The following is a 17262-nucleotide window of genomic DNA, read 5'->3' as shown; positions in this document are numbered from 1 at the left end:
GCAGCTTCAACGCAAGGATCCGACGTGAGGCTAGATTCTTGCACAGGAGCCGCCTCCGTGTGGGCGCTGCAGTGCAGGGATGGGAGCCCTGAGAAAGGCCAGTGAGGAGCAGGCATCAGTGCTGGGCAGCAGCAAAGAGCACGCCACTCTTCTAGGAAAAGGAAACGCCTGGGCCATAGAGAGATTGCAGGGAGCAGTTAAATAAAGATTGTTATTGATCTGTGGCAAAAATCATACAACACAAGAAAGTATTAAGCAAAAAAAATTTAAAAAAGGAAATGCAAACTCTGTAGTTCATGGCTGTATTTAAGATTAGGAATGGAGGGCAACTCCAGTTAGGATTTTAATGTGAAGGTTCCAGGTTTGGTTATCAACATCTCCAGGTATGGCTGGGAAAAGCTTCCTGTCTAAAACCTTGGAAACTTATTGTTAGGCTGCGGGCACACTAGTCACTTACAGAAAAGCATTTCCACTAGCCAGATGTGGAGCGGGAACGGATTGATCTACCAATCAGTTGCAAAATCTCTGTGAAGTGGAGCTTTTTAATAAACGCACTCCAGCTGATCCCACCACGTCTTGCAGTAAAAAGAGGCTAGCGTCTCAGTCTCCCGTTTTCAGAACAGAGAGGTGGAGATGCACTGGAGCCGGCAGAACAGTGAGTATACCTCTACCTTAGTCAGTGTAGCAGGCGGTACTGAGTCAGATAGACCAAGGGGTCTATCTAGGAAACTGCCTTACACGATGTTCCTCTGCCAAACCAGATTCAAGACAATCATCTGAATATAGACCAAGCCAGCCCTCTTAAGGCTTTGGGAACTATGCTTTTGTAAGCAAGAAGTCTCTGGCTGACATGGATCTCAATTGGCATTGTGGGTTTTAGTGGCTGCCCACTACACCTAGGCCAGCCCAATGATGACACAGCCAAACTGGACACTTGAGGTTTCCTTCCGTGTGCCAGAGAGAAAAGTTGTTCCTTTCGGAGGCTCACCATGGTTGGAGCTTGAGACACCTCAGAATGACAGGAAGAGCCGCTTTTGCAGTGGCGGCACCAAAATCTGGATCAAACCAATTGAACTGGTCAGTTCCAGTTGACAAACATTCAGTTCATCGCTAAGCCAGTTAGAATCAAGGGAAGGTGGGGTCCATATGCCTCAACTCCCTGAGGGAGTGCACGGTTTATACAGACCCGGTACCCATCCACTTTCCATCTGGTGAAGCAGAATGGGATGCTGCAAGGCCCAGTGTAAAAAACAAAAAACAAAAATCCCGATGCTGTTGCCCATCTTCGTTTGGCTGCCTTTCAATGACTCCAGCAAGACAGCGTAGCTTGGGTTCATATTTTAAGTCAAGGGTAGTCGATGCGGTAACCTCCAGATCTGGTTGGATTCCATCTTCCACCAATCTCAGCAGTCAGCATCGCCAATGGCCAGGGATGACGGGAGATGGGAGTCCAACAACATTTGGATGCCTCCATGTTGGCTACTCCTGGTTTAGGCGATGGAATGTAACATTTGAGTGGCTATTTTCTTTAGTTTGCCATTGCATTTCTTATCATTGTTATTTACCTCATTGAGACTGGAATCTGGTTAGGATAAAAAAATCTAACAAAACTATTTGTGATGCTTCTTCTCTCTTAGGAGCTGCATGCACTCCATTCCCTGAGCCGTGAAGCTTTACAGGAGCCCAGTGCTTACCAGCGGTGCCAGCAGGATGACACTCTGAGGCAGAGGTCCAGGGCCCCAAATGCAAGACATTACCTCATTTTAAATTGAATGAAGTAAAACAGATTGACAACAGATTGTCCATAAGACCCTGAGTTAGTTACCCGACACCTGAAGTTGGCCAGAGCATCCATACTTATTGTTATTCATTCGTATTCATTTTACTTATGAATTGCCCTTCCTTCAAAAGGAACTCAGGGTGATACACAAGAAACATGAAAGCAAAATATATGAAACATCAACAAAAGTATATACAGACCATTTTTTAAAAAAATTACAGATCGTTACAATGCTGCCTCACATCATACATTTAAATCCTGCAATGGGTTGAACATCTAATAATCTTTACCCTGGTCTTTCACACTTGAGCTCTATATTTTTAGGACCCACCCTGTCCTTGTGATTGCAATTTATTTTAAACTGTTTTTAAGGTTGCATTTTAAATTGCCGTGCCCCGCCCTGCAACCCTGGAATCGCAGCCACAACCAGTTTAAGGGCACATCAGTGGGGGAACGTGTGTGATGAAAAAAGTCTTGGCCAGTTCCCCCTCTGCTCTGCTGTCTTACGGGCTAGCAGTCTGCCTAGCCACTGACCACAGTTTCCCCCCCATCCTTTTCCTTTAACAGGAAACTGCATCCCTCTGTGGTATCACAGGGTACCCTGCCTTGTCCTCCTCCTGTCGATTCCCCCGTTGGTCCTGTTCATCAGAAAGTACCGTGATGGAGGTAAGGTCATGCATTTATAAGATGGATTGCATTTAACTCAGCTCTTCCCCAACTAAGCCCTCCCCCTCCCCTTCCTCTTCCTCAGGGAATCCAGAGCAACCAGCTAACCAAGGGCCCAACAGGGAGATGCCACAGGAAACTGCAGCAGTGTCTGGTGACCATTGAGGCCAAGGTCAGGACAGCTAATGGCAAGCAGAACTCCCCATGTTATCCCATCCACACCCCTTTTCAAGTAATAGTTCAGAAATGACAAAGAGAGGAATGTGGATGGGTAGGCAGTCCTTAAAAACATGTTCTTGGGCAGGTAATATCTGTGAGTGTGTTTGCAAAACTGTGCTAAAGAACTCCTTTGAGGCCAGTACTTCACTTCTGAATATTTGTCTGGAAGCCCTTTTGCTTTCCCAATAGAAAGAAAAAATGGAAATGGACTGCGTTCAAGTCAATCCCGACTTATGGCGAGCCCATGAATAGGGTTTTCATGGAAAGCGGTATTCAGAGGGGGTTCCTCATTGCCTTCCTCTGAGGCTGAGAGGCAGTGACTGGCTCAAGGTCACCCAGTGAGCTTCATGGCTGTGTGGGGATTCGAACACTGGTCTCCCAGGTCGTAGTCCAACACTCTAACCACTACGCCACACTGGTTCTCTAATAGAAAGAAACGAAGATTTAAAAATTATGCACATATCATTTGTGTTTCATGTTATAGTTCGTTAATGGAACAGAGAAGACAACTACTTAAAAAACAAAGTGGTTTTTGTTTCACTCGCAGATGTGGAAAAGACAAAAGACAAATCATTTAAGGATCGGTCTCATGGGCCCTGGGAAGCAATCCCAGAGGCCCAACATTGGCGAGGGGAGCCTGTGTCCGATCCCCCCTCCCTGCTGCTGCTGCTGCTGCTGGAGAAGCCTTCAGCCCCCTGCCCCAATTAAGGATGGAAGGATCTGTCCATTCAAGTCCCCCCATTTTCCAACCTTACATTCAGTTCTCCACATTTCTACAGTAATTTGCAATTTTGTTTTAATCCTCGTGAAACGTCATCAGCATTTCAGCACAAATTTCTCCCAATAAACTTGTTTTTGCAAGCAATTCCTCCTAATTTAATGAAGTTTGTATGTTATATTCACTAATGCATTCACTTTCATGCACATTTCCTCTAATGGATGCATTTTTGTAAACATGGTTTGGCTGGAGATCTGCACTGCAAAATTTGGATGAGCGCGAATTTCAGTGGATAGCTGTGTTTTGGTTCCCACTTAGTTTCAGAAAGAGCAGATTTGATACATGCAGCTTTAATATGCAGGCTAAATCAAATTCATTGTCCATCCCTAGTCCCAACCAACATCATAACTCTGGCCTTGGTAGGCTCAAAAGAAGGGCCTGATGGAACCAGCTGGGGAGGATCATGTTGGGGGAGGACCAAGAAGCAGGTTGGATCTGCAGGATCCAGACCCGTCCGGATTCCATGACATGCCTCCCAAACCAGGCAGAGCTTTGGACCAGCTCAAGACTTGGTGTAAATCTCTCCTGGGATTTTCCCTTGCCATTGTTTCTAGCAGGATAGGACCCTCCTTATTTACAGAGAACAATTCAAGTGGGCTTAGCAGGCTAGGGTGAGCCACAAGGGGTCTCTCCTGCCCAGCAAGCCTTCGGCCCTCTCTCTTGTCCAGCTGAAATCGTTCGCTTTGTGTTTTAAGATGCTGGAAGATGAAGAACCGTGTTAGACGTGGCTGTCGGAGGAAAGGCAAGAGAGAGAGAGACTCCACCCTAAACCTTGCATTTTACCAGTATAAACATTAGCAAAGCAAACTTGCACAAACCTTTGAAAAGTTTCCTGTTTTTATTGTTTTGCAAATAAAGTAAATAGGTTCAGGGGTGTGAAAACCGACAAGAACAGAAGGATTGACTCAGGCGGACTCTTGTTTTTAATTTAACCAAAGGTGTCTGTAACTGAGGTTCATACCCAGGACTTTAACGTACATGTGGTCTGTTTAACCCACAGAGATGGCCAGTTAGCGACTGCCAGAAATAGCTCTCAAAGAGCAAGCTGATTCTTTGATTTCCTGTTGTCTTTCTTGATCTGTGAAATGGACATAGTGAGAAAAAATAATGTGCTTCTGTGTGTTTCTCTAGGGACACCCACAAATGATAAAGCATGTAGACAGTCCTCATGGTCATAGCCTTTTGTAGATACCAGGCTAGGAGTTAGCTGGCTTGGTTAAACTTTTGTTTTGGCTTTGAGCTTTTAAAATGAAGAATACACGACAGAATGCAAAATGCAAAAGCAATTAAGACAAAGCAAACAGAAAAACCCCACATAAATGAAGACAATCTCTCCATAAAATAGCAGAGTCAAGCCCAGCAACTATTTTACATTGCAAAGGTTTCTCTCTAGACAGAAACAGAAGAAAGTGTGGATAAACCTCTGCAAAATCACACTGAAGGTGGACCTGTGGAGCCCAGGCAAAGAGTTTCATTAGGAGAGTGTCACTCAAGAGAAGTGTCCCTTACAGGCACTTTCCTTGCCTTAGATGATGGGGCCTTCAAAGAAAATCATATTCCTGGTGATCTCGTGGGGGTGAAGGGTCTGGAAACCAAGTCCTAAGAGGAGCAGCTGAAAGAACTGGGGGTGTTTAGCCTGGGGAAGAGAAGTTTAAGTGGGGGAGGAGAGAACTTCAAAATATCTGAAGAGCTGCCACACAGAAGACGGAGCAGACTTGCTTTCAGAAAGAACGACCTTGCCTGTAAATTGCATCCAATTCTGCCCCCAAAGAAAAAAAGATATAGACATTCCACTAAAAAAAAAAAGTTAAAGGTACCCAGCACAAGAAATCTGGGAACTATCTGCCGGTAATTTGAAAGGCATTATCAACTCTGGAGGAGTTACTGTGCCTGCAAATTTCACCCACTTCTGTCAAAAGGGGAAAAAAGTCATAGCCACGCTTTGCATGTAAAAGGTTCCAAGGTCAACCCCTGGCTTCTCCAGGTAGGACTGGGAAGATCCCCTGCCTGAAACACTGGGAAACTGCTGCCAGTCAGTGTAGGCAATACTGAGTGAAAGGCAGCTTCCTATATTCCTTTGCTACCTATGGATCAGGAAGGAAATCTCCTGCGGGGGTCTCAGTCTGGACCTGAACGTGGGGCATACGTTTTCAAAAAGGTCAGGTGTATCATTAGTCATTCCTTCATTCATGTAGGTATTTTGCCATAAAATACATAACAAACCTGATCATTTTCACAATATACCATTTCAGGCTGGTTCCTAATTTATTCCACTGTTACTGATGGGAGACAGAGATCAGCAGGTCACATTCTGCATAGAGCCTCAGATTTAGTATGGGACTGGGCCGAGGCTTGAACCACAGGTGCCCAGGTTGGAGTCGATGAACTATCTCTACCAACGGATTCCCTGTTGTCATCGTCATCAGTTGGTCAAATCTTTTGAGGTCACATTTTCATTTCTCCCCTGAGAAATTCTTAATTCCTCTTGTTCCCATCGCCAGACTTTGAGAGAAGATTCAGCTGGGCATAGCCAGTGTCATCCTATAATAATAATAATAATAATAATAATACCCTGTATAGCAACAGTGGCAGTGGGGAATCCTGTTATGAGTTTGACTGCTTAAGACTCCTGCCTGAAACTCGGGAGAGGTGATGTCAGTCAGTGTAATCTGGGGGTGGGAATCCCTGGCTTTTAGGCCAAATGTGGCCCTCCAAACCTCTCTCTCTGGCCCTCGGAATGCTTCCCACACTCACAACCCTTTCCCTGGATGTTACACCTCACTGGGCTTGCTTTGCACCAGTAGCGTAGGGGCCAATTCAGAAGTGCAAGGTTCCTTCCTGATAATTATGCCACGCTCCCTCACAGCCACGCCCCTCAAGATTCACCGTCTCTTCTGCAATTACAGAATTATAGAACCAAAATAAAACTGCTGTGTGCCTAGGCTTCTCCCCGCACAGTCTCTCTCTATGAGGGCTAAACATTACCAGAAATGTTTTCATTTTAAGAATTTTGAAATGAAGCCAAGTCTGAGACTAGGATCTGGGAGACCAAAGCCATGAACTCACTTACCCTAGGAGCCCGTCAGCATGAAAGGCATAAGTTAGCTACTGAGAAGAAACTTCTCAGTGACCTACTCACGTTCTTTCACTCTAATTGGCTCCAATCAGCATGAAAGGACAAGGAAGCATGTTGTTAGCCACATGAGAAGACTCTTCTCAGTGGCTAGCATGCTCCACTCAGGTTGATGGGCCCAGGTAAACACATCTTCCTGTATTGCATTCAGGCGATTTAAATAATGGATTCTTGTGCCTTTTGAGTTGCATTTGAAACATCTGGATATATGAACCCAAATCAGGGGCTACATAGAATGTAATGTGTGACAGGACCTTTAAACACTCAATATGTTCTGAGAGAGATAGAGACAGACAGACAGACACAGACAGAGAAAGTGAGTGAGTCATACCTGGGACACCTCAGAAGATGGAGGTTTGGAGATCTTGCGCTGGAATTCTTGGGGACCAAAAAGAAAAAAGATGTGCATCAGAGAGCAACCCTCTTTTTCCTTAACTTGCCCAACTTTCATTTGACTTTGCTACTAGGGTAGAAGAGAAACTCCATTTTATTTGCATTTTAACAAGAAACTACCTAATCTACACTTTTCAAATCCATTAATGAACCAAAACACAATTATCCTCCAAAGTTCTCACGTCTCCAAATTTTGCAATGCAGTTCTCCAATGTGGACAAAAGTGTAGAAATTAGAGGGAAATGTGCATTCAAATGGACACGTCAGTGAATGTAAACTCTACAAAAATGCCATGGCAGAAATCCACAATAAAATATTGATGAATTTTCATGAGGGTTTTTTAATTTAAAAAATTGCAGATTGCTACAAAAATTTGGAACAATGAGAAACCGGGAGAAACCAAAATGGGCAGATATACATATATATGTGCAGCCAACATGGCCGATGATGGGAGTTGGAGTCCAGCAATGTCTGGAGGTTGACAGACGTTCCCCATTCTTGCCCCATTGTTCCCATTCCCTTGTATTTCCCATTTCCAGTGTGATTCATATCCCAAGGAATATCATTTGCGGAAGGGCCACATAGCTCAGTGGTTAGATCATCTGCCTTGCGTACAGAAGGTCCGTGGTTCACTCCCCAATGGCATCTTCAGACATTCTGGTCTGTGCCCATTTTGTGTGCATTTATTCATAATTCCATTCAATCCCATTCCGCCTTAATATGCGTTTTTTTAAAATGTTAGCATGAAAATTCATGTTTCAGTATGTACTCAAAATGTGTATTTTTATCACAAAGTCACTCTCATTTACTCTGCAGCCACAGTCTGTTGATGTGTGAGCGTTGTTGCGTGAACAGCATACGTTACCTTGGAGTTAAGTTGAGCAAGAAGCTTCACAGAGGCTGTATCTATCCTATCGCTTCTCGTGAAATACTGCATTCTGATGCATTTCCCCCAAAACCAGCTTCAATCCGGATTGAGAACAATAATGATCCAGCTATGTTTGAAGCTGGTAATCTATGCACAGCCAAAGCATATGTTTAAAATAAGGTTTTCTTAAATAGTCTCAATCTGTGCATATCTCAACCTAATTTTACCCTAAAATAGGCCATTACATGCATCTTGCTACTTCTTGGTTTGCTTAAAATCTGCAAACCAAATGAAACTCTTCTCCATCCCTAACTTCAATCAACTGACATTTTGAGAAGGAGGTTTACAGGATACCTCCAGCTGACGTCCTGCTGAAAATTCCTGATAAACCCTATTTATTACTGCCAAGCACCAATCATGTAACGCAATTGCAGAAATAGAAATAAAAACATAAACTAAAGAAACAGGCGAACGATGAAACAATGTCGGTAATCTTCTCCTGCATAAACAGATATTGAGACAGGAATTATCATCCTAGCTGCTATTCCATTCTTAGGTCATGATTCCTGCTATTACCTAGATTACACTGGTTGAGACAGACCCAAAGGAAGCTCAGGACAATCAGCACCAACGCCAAGATGCCCACGGCAGCCACAGACACTCTGTAGGTTGTGCAGTCATTGGCAACGTCTCTGGAGGAAGCTTTGAAAAGATGAGAAAACAGATTTGTTCGCTCAGAATAAATGGCTGTCTTGGATCGATATTCCAGCCAGCGATGGCAGCTTCCTCCCCACCGGGATTTTAAATCACAGGGGAAGGCAATCAGCTCGGCAAGACAACCTCGGCCTTGCAAAGAGGGCTCCGTAGCCAAGCCCCAGTGACTACCCACAGAGTTGGAGAAGATGGAGGCAGCGACAGGCAGGTCTGGCATCAGCACTAAGGCTAATACTGGTCACCACAGCATCCTTCCTTTCTTATTTATTTCTTAAGAATTACAGTCAAGGACTGGCTGGGCATATAGGAAGTTGCAGATGCTCATATTCTTATTTTCTACTTTTAATATTTATTGGGTTTCCAGCTTTATAGTACTCAGACCCCTTGAAATTAATGGACCAACAATAGATTAATATAACTGTGAATAATCCATTCTTCTATTCGACAGTGAAATGGTGTGTATTCCCAAATAAAAGCATATCATTTTAAATGGAATTGTTTTTAAGGTATTTTGTTTTTAAGATGTTTTTATTGTTTTATCACTTGTTGTTGGCAACCCTGGGCTCCTTTCAAGAGGAAGGGTGGGATAGAAATATCAACAACAAACAACAGCACATTTAGGCATGCAGAAATAACTCACTTGCATTGAACACAGCACTCTTCTTCACGCTGGGGCCCGAAGAGTTGAACCTGACTTCACATGTGACATTTTCACCACTGATGTGTGAATCCATAGGGACATGAAGGAGACTGATGAACGTTAAGGAGCCACTGCTGTTTTTCACCAAAAGGGTCCTGGCCTCATGCCGGAGATCTCCGGGGATGTCCCAGGACACCTGGACTAAGCTGGACGCTCCATGAACCACGCAAGCGAGCTGGTTCTCGAACTGGGCAGGTGGATCTTGCTTAGGAGGTTGCAAAAGCATCACCCAGGTGCTTGGGGTATAACTGTCTGATAAAAAAAAAGATTGAAGCTCAGTAAGAATAGCAACACCGGCTCCAATCACTGGCATCTCTTTTAGAATGTGTCTGCTGTTTTTGGCACCTTCTGAAGACCTTCCCCTGTCAACAAGTCTGTTAAGTAGAGACCTTATCCCAGGCCACATCTGTGCTGGAATTACTTTTTAAGACTTTTTAAACATGTTTTTTAAAAAATATTTTTCTAAAGACGGTTTTAAGAGGTTTTGTTTTTATGATCTTTAAAAGATGTTTTGGAGCAAGGTTCACATATCGGCAGTGGAATATTCTTAGTTTACATTGGCTGAGTCAGACTACTGCTGCATCTGGGTCAGTCTTGTCTACTCTGACTGGCAGTGGCCATAGCGACATGAAGGAGACTGACAAAGTAGAGACCTTATCCCAGGCCACATCTGTGCTGGAGTTGCTTTTTAAGACTTTTTAAACATGTTTTTAAAAAAGGTTTTGTTTTTATGATCTTTAAAAGATATTTTGGAGCAAGTGCAATGTTCTTAGTTTGCATTGGCTGAGTCAGACTACTGCTGCATCTGGGTCAGTCTTGTCTACTCTGACTGGCAGTGCCTCTCAGGGTGTCAGGCAGAGGTCTCTCCCAGCCCTGTCTGGAGCTGCTGAAGGTTGAACCAGTGACCTTTTGCATGTAAAGCAGTGTTTTGCCAACTGAGCCATGACCCTTCTCAGACATTATTTGCCTGTCCAGGCTAGCCTCTGTCAGCGGCATTGCACAGGGGTCACCTCCATGCATGGCTAGAAGTCCAAAAGAGGTGAACCGCCCACGCAAGGGGAAGCTGTTGAAAATCAGCCTCTCCTTTGAGTGTATACATTTTTGTATTGTTCTGCTTTTAGGGTTACACATTGCAATCCGCCTTTCCATTGCAAAGCTCCATCCCACTTCCTTACCTCCAACGACCAGAAAAGATCCATTGCTGAAAGATAAGGAGTAGAAGTCCCAATATCTTTCAGCACACATATATAGGCCGGAATCTTCCACTCGGACATTGGAGATTTCCAGGGTCAAGTGTTGGCTTCCCACTTTGCAAACAAATTTCCCATCAGTGTCATTATCTAAACAACTCTCGATTAAACACGTGAGCTCTTTCTCTCTCCTTCTGTACCAAAGGAATTCTAGTCCTCTGCCATCAATATCTTCTGTAACAGTGCATGAGATCTGTGCTGTCCTTCCAATGTCCACAAACTGGAACCGCTCCTTCTGATACAGCAATGATAGCTGGACTTGGGACACTGTAGAGAGAAACCAAAAAAATAAGTTGTTGTGGCTTTAGTTTTTCAATAAACGTGTCGGGCTAGGACCCCAGAGACCCTGGTTCAAATCCCCACTCAGCCACAATGCTCATTCAGCATATCCTACTTCACAGGGTTGTTGTGAAGATAAACAGGGTTGTTGTGGAACAGAACTCTGCATCCCCATTCTGAGCTCCTTGGAGGAAAGATGGGATATAAATGTAACAAAATTTACTTGCTGCTTTGGGATACTTTTGGGAGGAAGAGCAGATTATTATTTATTGTTTGTTTGTCGCTTATTTACACACTTATGCACACTCAATAAAATACATTACAAAAAAAAGACAGTTAATAAAAAATTAAAATAAAAAATAAAGGAAAAGATTCTGTAAAAGGTAAAAAGTTAAAAACAGTAATAAGGCGGTGGAGCAACCCTTCTTAGGAAGGCTATGCAACAGAAGCCCTCCAAAAGCCTCCCAAAGTTAAGGACCAAATGCCTGGGAGAAATGTTTCTGCCTGGTGCCTAAAGATGGATAATGATGGCGTCAGGCGCACCTCCCTGGGAGAGTGTTGCACAAACCGGGGTGCGGGCACCACTGACAAGGCTTGTCCTCGTGTTGCCACTCTCCACACCTCCTTTGGGGGGCACACGATGAAGGGTCGCCGATGCTGAGTGCAGGGTCCGGGGCTGCTACATATCGGGAAAGGCAGTTCTTATCATCATCAACTATTACTACTACTACAAAAGGCACATTATATGGTCTGGAATACTTACACCAGGCCTGGAGAGTCTCAGTGGCCCTCCTGAGGTTGCTGGGCTTCAAATCCTTCATCATCCGTGGGGGAGCTGGAGTCCAGCAACAACATCTGGAGGGTCATAGATGTTCCTCATCCCACATCGCTTGGATGCCCAAGACAGAAAAATTACAGTGGGAAGAGAGCTAAAGCTGTGGAATGCCTACGAACATGCGGAACATCTCATCTAGATCGTATTGAGACTTTCCAAAAGTGACTGAGCATATTGAAAAGGGGGGGAAAGCCAAGCAGCCTAATTTCATTGATGGAAAGTTCTACGGCTGGATTAGAAGTGCAAGAAAGTGTATTACCTGCTGAAGATAAAACGAGGTACGTGGCCCATGGCATCGCCGAAAGCAGCAACAAAGTTCAGATCTGATGTGCAGCTTTTCCAGTTCAGGGTCTAAGAAAGGAGCAGCAGTTCCTTGTAAAGGGCCTGCCTCTGCGTGGGTGTTGCAGTCAGAGTGAAGTTGGGCGCCACTGAAAAGGTCAGTGAGACATCATCTCATTTAGGCAGCTGCAGAGGTGGAACCAGCCACGGGCATTTAAGAGAACTCTCAGACTTTGAAACCTTTGGGGGCCACTTTTAAGACTTCTAAGCTACAGCGGGACAATTTGCTTCTTCTTTTTTTTAGTTTTGACTCCCATGTCTTGATCCTCTGCTCGTTTCTTTCACAAACAGCTTCCATATTTACAAAATTTTGTGTGTAGTTATGCTGTCATTTTTGTGGCTGCCAACTAATTAGCTATTCCTTAACATATAGTTTTGCTAAAGGTCAGGGGAAGATTTGGATTCTCCTCTGCATCCAGTGGGAAAAAGCCTTCTTAAAATCTCTCTGCTTGCTTCCTTGCAGAAGAAAAACAACAAGCAGATTCTGCGTGGAAGGAGGATTTTGGCTACATCTCCCAATTTTGCTAGCTGCAGAAAAAATTTCCCCCAAAGCAGCTTACAAAGATATCAAAGTTGCCTGGAAATCTACAGACATCGCAACATGTAGGACAAAGTTGGTCCAGTTGACAGCAGGTTGATTTCAGAATTCAGAAGCTGAAAGGGACGAGGTGACATTTCTCCATTTTGCTGGGACTATATTACTGCTTTTTCCAGAGTAAGCATTTTCAAAAACCCTGTCTATTTAATCATCTCTTCTCTTCCAATACTGGAATCATTTGTTATCTGCAACAAAATCTGGATGGAAAATTCAGCACTAACATCTACCCATGTTTACTCAGACGAAGGGACGAGGGAGAAATTCAATTCAGTTTGCACTGGAAGGTGAACGGATTAATTGGCACTTTCAGAAGCAATGTGAAAACCAAAACACAGCTATCCTTTGAAATTCACACTACTTCGAATTTTGTGATGCAGTATTCCAACCAAACAATGTTTACAATAACACATATACTAGTGGAAAGTGTACATAAAAGAGCATAGATTAGTGAAAAGAACATATAATAATGCATTATATTAGAGGAAATTGCTTGCAAAAATATTTACATTAGTCAAAACTGAATACAAAAATGTATTTACTAGGAGAAATTTGCACGAAGTGCTGACACATTTTCATGGGATTTTTTTGTTTAAAAAAAGCAAATTGCTGCAAAAATGTGGAGAACTGAATTTAAGATTGGAAATATGAGACCTGAAATGAACAGATCTCTACTCAGAAGTAAGTCCCACTTTGTTCAATGTATGCACATCATAGTAACCGTTTGTATTCATTTTTTTATAGCAGCTTACAATGTGGACATTATTTCAGACAGATGATCTCAATGACCAATAAATGAAATGAAACCACAATGAAACAAATACCTTATAACCAAATTTCTGCATCGGGTAACACCAGTGAGTGTAAACTAATCTAGGTGCTGATCTTCCTTTCTCTACAGAAAAAAAATATGATTTTTTTTTAAAAATTGATGATTTATTAAGGCTTTCACATTTTGCAAGAGATTTAGAGGTCCGGGGAGGGGGAGGTAACTGAGGGTGGGTGGGATTGTCCAAACTATGCCAGCGCAGAAAAAATAGGAAAATTTGACTTCTCTGAAATGTTGTCTCCACAGGCAGCCTGACTGTTCCTTCTGACCTCGCCCTTCCAGCTATTCCTCTCAGTTGGAGGAAAGGGCTTTGTGGCTGCCTTGCACTCCCTGAAACAACCCTGTTCCCCTTGGGAGGACACTGCCCCATTGCCACAATGGACATAAGATCCAGCTACCAATCCCATCGGCTTCTGCATGTCTCATGGGGAGGGGCACCATCTTCTTCCTTCACCTCAGGCAGCAAAACATGTCGTGGGCCAGCCCTATAGACATACCCTTGTGTTTCCCCAAGATGTCCCTGCATGGAGCCAGGAAGCCATCTATCTATATTAGTGGCCACAACCATATAGTGTGGCAATGAGTTTCATAAATTGTGTTTGTGCTTTTCGGCCACATTGTTCATGGTAGTCTATGCCAGGGACAGCCAAGCTGGCACCCTCCAGAGATTGTTGAGCTCACTCCCATCAGCCCCAGCAAAAACAGCCAATGGTCAGGGATAACAAAAGCTGAAGCCCAGCAACACTGAGTCCATATAGCACACACTGACTGGCAGCAGCTCTGCAGGGTCTCAGACAGGAGGCATTCCCAGCCCTACCTGGAGATGCCTTTGGGGATTTAAACTGGGACCCTCTGTGTGTGAAGCAGATCCTCTGCCACGGGGCTATGGCCCTCCCCCTAAACAAAGAAACAACAACCAGCCACAGAGCATGGCAGATATAGCTTGTCCATTATGATATGCTTGTGAATGAAGACATGGATCACATTAATACAGAAAATGTCAGGTTTAATACGTCAGCAAGTCAAAAGAGATGTTCAGCTTCCAGGATTTGCTTTTTTGCTCTGTGTCATTTCTTCTTCTGAATAAACAATCCATACTTTGACCACTAAGCCATATAAATCCATTTAAATATACTTTTATCACTAGACTGCATCAATGGGTTTGAACAGGATTTCATTTGTTGCAACGGACTTCCGCGTAATCGGTCTGGAACAAAAAATGGAAAGGCCATTTTTAAATGCAAACCGAATTGATTCCCCTCCCCCATCCTGACCCCTCCATCAAAATAAGAATCAGCGCATCTGCCTGAACGTTTCATCGTGTTACCTGTTGGATCACCCTCATGGGTATTTGATCTGCCGGCCCACCTGCATTCCCTGGGAGGAGAAAAGCAAGGGAAAGTCAGCTTGAAGGAAAACTTGAGAAATGGATCTGTATAAAGGCAGCTCACCCCACAAATACATTACCGGCTCCAGCGAGACGCTTTCTGAAGAGCAGCAAGACCGAGGGTGGGATGAGCAGGAGGAGAAGCACACAAGGCAACCCAACGTATAATATGTACCGGCAGTTTCCTACAAGAGGAGACAGGTGGAAGAGAGAAGGAAAAAGTCAGTTGGTGACTAGAGAAGCCATTGGGCCGGTTTAGGGCAGAGGAGACAGCAAGCTACTGAGGACCTCTCATTTGTACACTTGCTACCATCAGCGTTGTCTTAGGGTTTGCTGGCTGTGTCTGAAAGCTCAGAGGTAGCAGGCTGAAGGTACCTTCTCCTCTCTCCTCTTCCATATTGGAATCTCATTTATCCACAACGTTTAGGGGAATGGGCAACATTCAGTGGTAGGCTGGAGGGTCCCAGGTTCAATCCTGAGTGGCATCTCCCAGTAGGGCTGGGAAAGTTCCCCTGCCAGAACCCCCTGGAGAGCCACTGCCGGTCCGTGCAGACACTTCTAACTTCTAAGCTAAATGGACCAACGGTCTGACTCTCATATATACACTTGCTACCATCAGTGTTGTCTTAGGGCAGCCTTTCCCAACTAGTGGGCCACCAGATGTTGTTGGACCACAATTCCCATCTTTCCTGAGCATTGGCAATGCTGGCTGAGGCTGATGGGAGTTGTGGTCCAACATCAGCTGGTGGCCCACTAGTTGGGAAAGGCTGTCTTAGGGTTTGCTGGCTGTGTCTGAAAGGTCAGAGGTAGCAGGCTGAAGGTACCTTCTCCTCTTCCATATTGGAACCTCATTTATCCACAACGTTTAGGAGAATGGGCAACATTCAGTGGTAGACCATCTCCTGTTAGGGCTGGGAAAGTTCCCCTGCCAGAACCCCCTGGAGAGCCACTGCCGGTCCGTGCAGACACTTCTGCCTTCTAAGCTAAATGGACCAACGGTCTGACTTGATATAAGGCAGCTACGCATGTTTCTATTTTGGAAGGGCAATGGGAGAGAGCATGGCTTGAATGCAGAAGGCCCCATGATCAATCCTCTGCGACATCTCCAGGTAGGGCTTGGAGAGATCCCCGTCTAGATCCCCGGAGAGCCACTGCTGCCAGTCAGGGTAGACAACACTGAGCTAGATGGACCAATGCTCTGACTCAGTATAGGGCAGCTTCCTATGGTCCCATTTAAATCAACTACTTTGCTGAGGACTGGAATCTTACTTGACTTTCAGGGGAAGGGCCGTAACTCAGTGGCAGAGCACCTGCTTTGCATGCAGAAGGTCTCAGGTGGCTGAACACTTATAACTCCCTCCAGGTATAAGAAACCAACCCTGGGTAAGCACCAGTGGGTCAGTGAGGCAATGTCAGGCTCTGGACTTAAGGGCCTTACAGGACCCTCTTCTATTGATGGAGAAAATGGGGCCTTGCTGCTCATTCTGTTGACTGGGGTAACGGACTTCTGCCCCAAAGCTCTCTGCCCCTACAGATCCTCCCCACTCAGGGGACATGGGTAACCCTGTATGCCCTGGGGAATGGATTGAAGGGGCTGTTCTGTCACAATGTACCTGTGTTCACGGGCACTACATTTTTAGGCACCACAGCAGTGAAGTTTCTGTTCTCCTGGTCTGAGCAGGAATAAGGCATCCCATGAGTCCATCTCTCAGGAGGAATCAACTTCAAACTCCAAATGCTGAAGGTTCCTTCCCAATCTATCAGGTCACCATGCTGCTGGTCCTGAGATGTGTTGCCACCACTAGACCAGGAGAGAGTCGTATTCCGATCAGGGTTTGTGTCAAAGAAGACACAAAGGAGGGGGATACTGAGGTTGCGGTCTGCAGCTTCCAAGGTGGAAGGCACAAAGATGGAAAGTCTTGGCTGGGAAGCTCCTAAGAGAGAAGGATTGTCACAAATGGCTTATTAGATTTTTATCCCATCCCCTCTCATAGACTTGGGACTAGGATACCAGAAAGATCTTCTTATCCCTTATATAACACAGTTGTTCACTGCGCTGTGCAGGTGAGGGCCTCCTGCAGATACCATCTTATCAGGAGGACCGTTCTGCACGACATAGGAAGTGGACCTTTAGTGTGGTGGCACAGACCCTTTGGAGTTCCCTCCCCTTCAATATTAGACAGGCACCAACCCTATTATCTTTTCGGCCCCTGCTGAAGACCTTCCTCTTTCAACAAGCCTTTTAAGTAGACACCTTTAGCCCATTCTACATTTGTACTGCAATTGTTTTTAAGTTCTTTGTAAAGATATATTTTTAGATATTTTTGTTTTGAAGTTCTGTTTTTGAAGTTTGTTTTTCTTTTACAAAAAAGATGTTTTGCTTTTAAGATGTTTTAAAAGATGATTTCGGTGTTCCATTGCTTGCTGATTGCCGCCCTGGGCTCCTTCTGGGAGGAAGGAAAGGATATTAATTTAATAAATAAATAAATTCATGTGG

The 17262-nt window shown here is 44.5% G+C and overlaps 2 protein-coding genes across 12 annotated transcripts in view; both read right to left on the bottom strand.

The window, feature by feature from the left end:
• Nucleotides 1-86: 86 nt before the first annotated feature.
• On the bottom strand, nucleotides 87-13438 carry LOC133374818 (uncharacterized). 2 transcript variants are annotated; one of them, XR_009759996.1, is made up of 8 exons: nucleotides 13374-13438; nucleotides 11875-12043; nucleotides 10427-10768; nucleotides 9192-9503; nucleotides 8414-8539; nucleotides 6908-6954; nucleotides 5688-5984; nucleotides 87-168 (listed from the first exon to the last, which is right to left on the bottom strand). XR_009759996.1 is itself a non-coding variant. In XM_061606045.1 (7 exons), the coding sequence occupies exons 2-7, from the start codon at nucleotides 11909-11911 to the stop codon at nucleotides 5919-5921; spliced, it is 930 nt and encodes a 309-aa protein (XP_061462029.1). In that variant the 5' UTR covers nucleotides 11912-12043; nucleotides 13374-13438; the 3' UTR covers nucleotides 4315-5918. The 2 variants fall into 2 exon arrangements, 1 of the variants encoding a protein (XP_061462029.1); XM_061606045.1 differs by lacking the exon at nucleotides 87-168 and having other exon boundaries at nucleotides 4315-5984.
• Nucleotides 13439-14279: 841 nt separating this feature from the next.
• The window catches only part of LOC133375135 (uncharacterized), a 74420-nt gene continuing 71437 nt past the window's right edge, over nucleotides 14280-17262 (bottom strand). For all 10 annotated transcript variants that reach the window (XM_061606689.1, XM_061606685.1, XM_061606683.1 and 7 more), the window contains 4 exons: nucleotides 16379-16699; nucleotides 14846-14950; nucleotides 14706-14755; nucleotides 14280-14585 (listed from right to left, as the gene is read on the bottom strand). In XM_061606689.1, the coding sequence (XP_061462673.1) occupies nucleotides 14553-14585; nucleotides 14706-14755; nucleotides 14846-14950; nucleotides 16379-16699 (509 nt within the window). In that variant the 3' untranslated portion in view covers nucleotides 14280-14552. The remainder of the gene's footprint in view (nucleotides 14586-14705; nucleotides 14756-14845; nucleotides 14951-16378; nucleotides 16700-17262) is intronic.

This window comes from Rhineura floridana, chromosome 22 (assembly GCF_030035675.1).
Source record: "Rhineura floridana isolate rRhiFlo1 chromosome 22, rRhiFlo1.hap2, whole genome shotgun sequence".
In the NCBI taxonomy this organism is placed as follows: domain Eukaryota; kingdom Metazoa; phylum Chordata; class Lepidosauria; order Squamata; family Rhineuridae; genus Rhineura; species Rhineura floridana.
The sequence above is the reverse complement of the archived record's forward strand: the minus strand, read 5'-3'. Positions and strand labels throughout refer to the sequence as shown.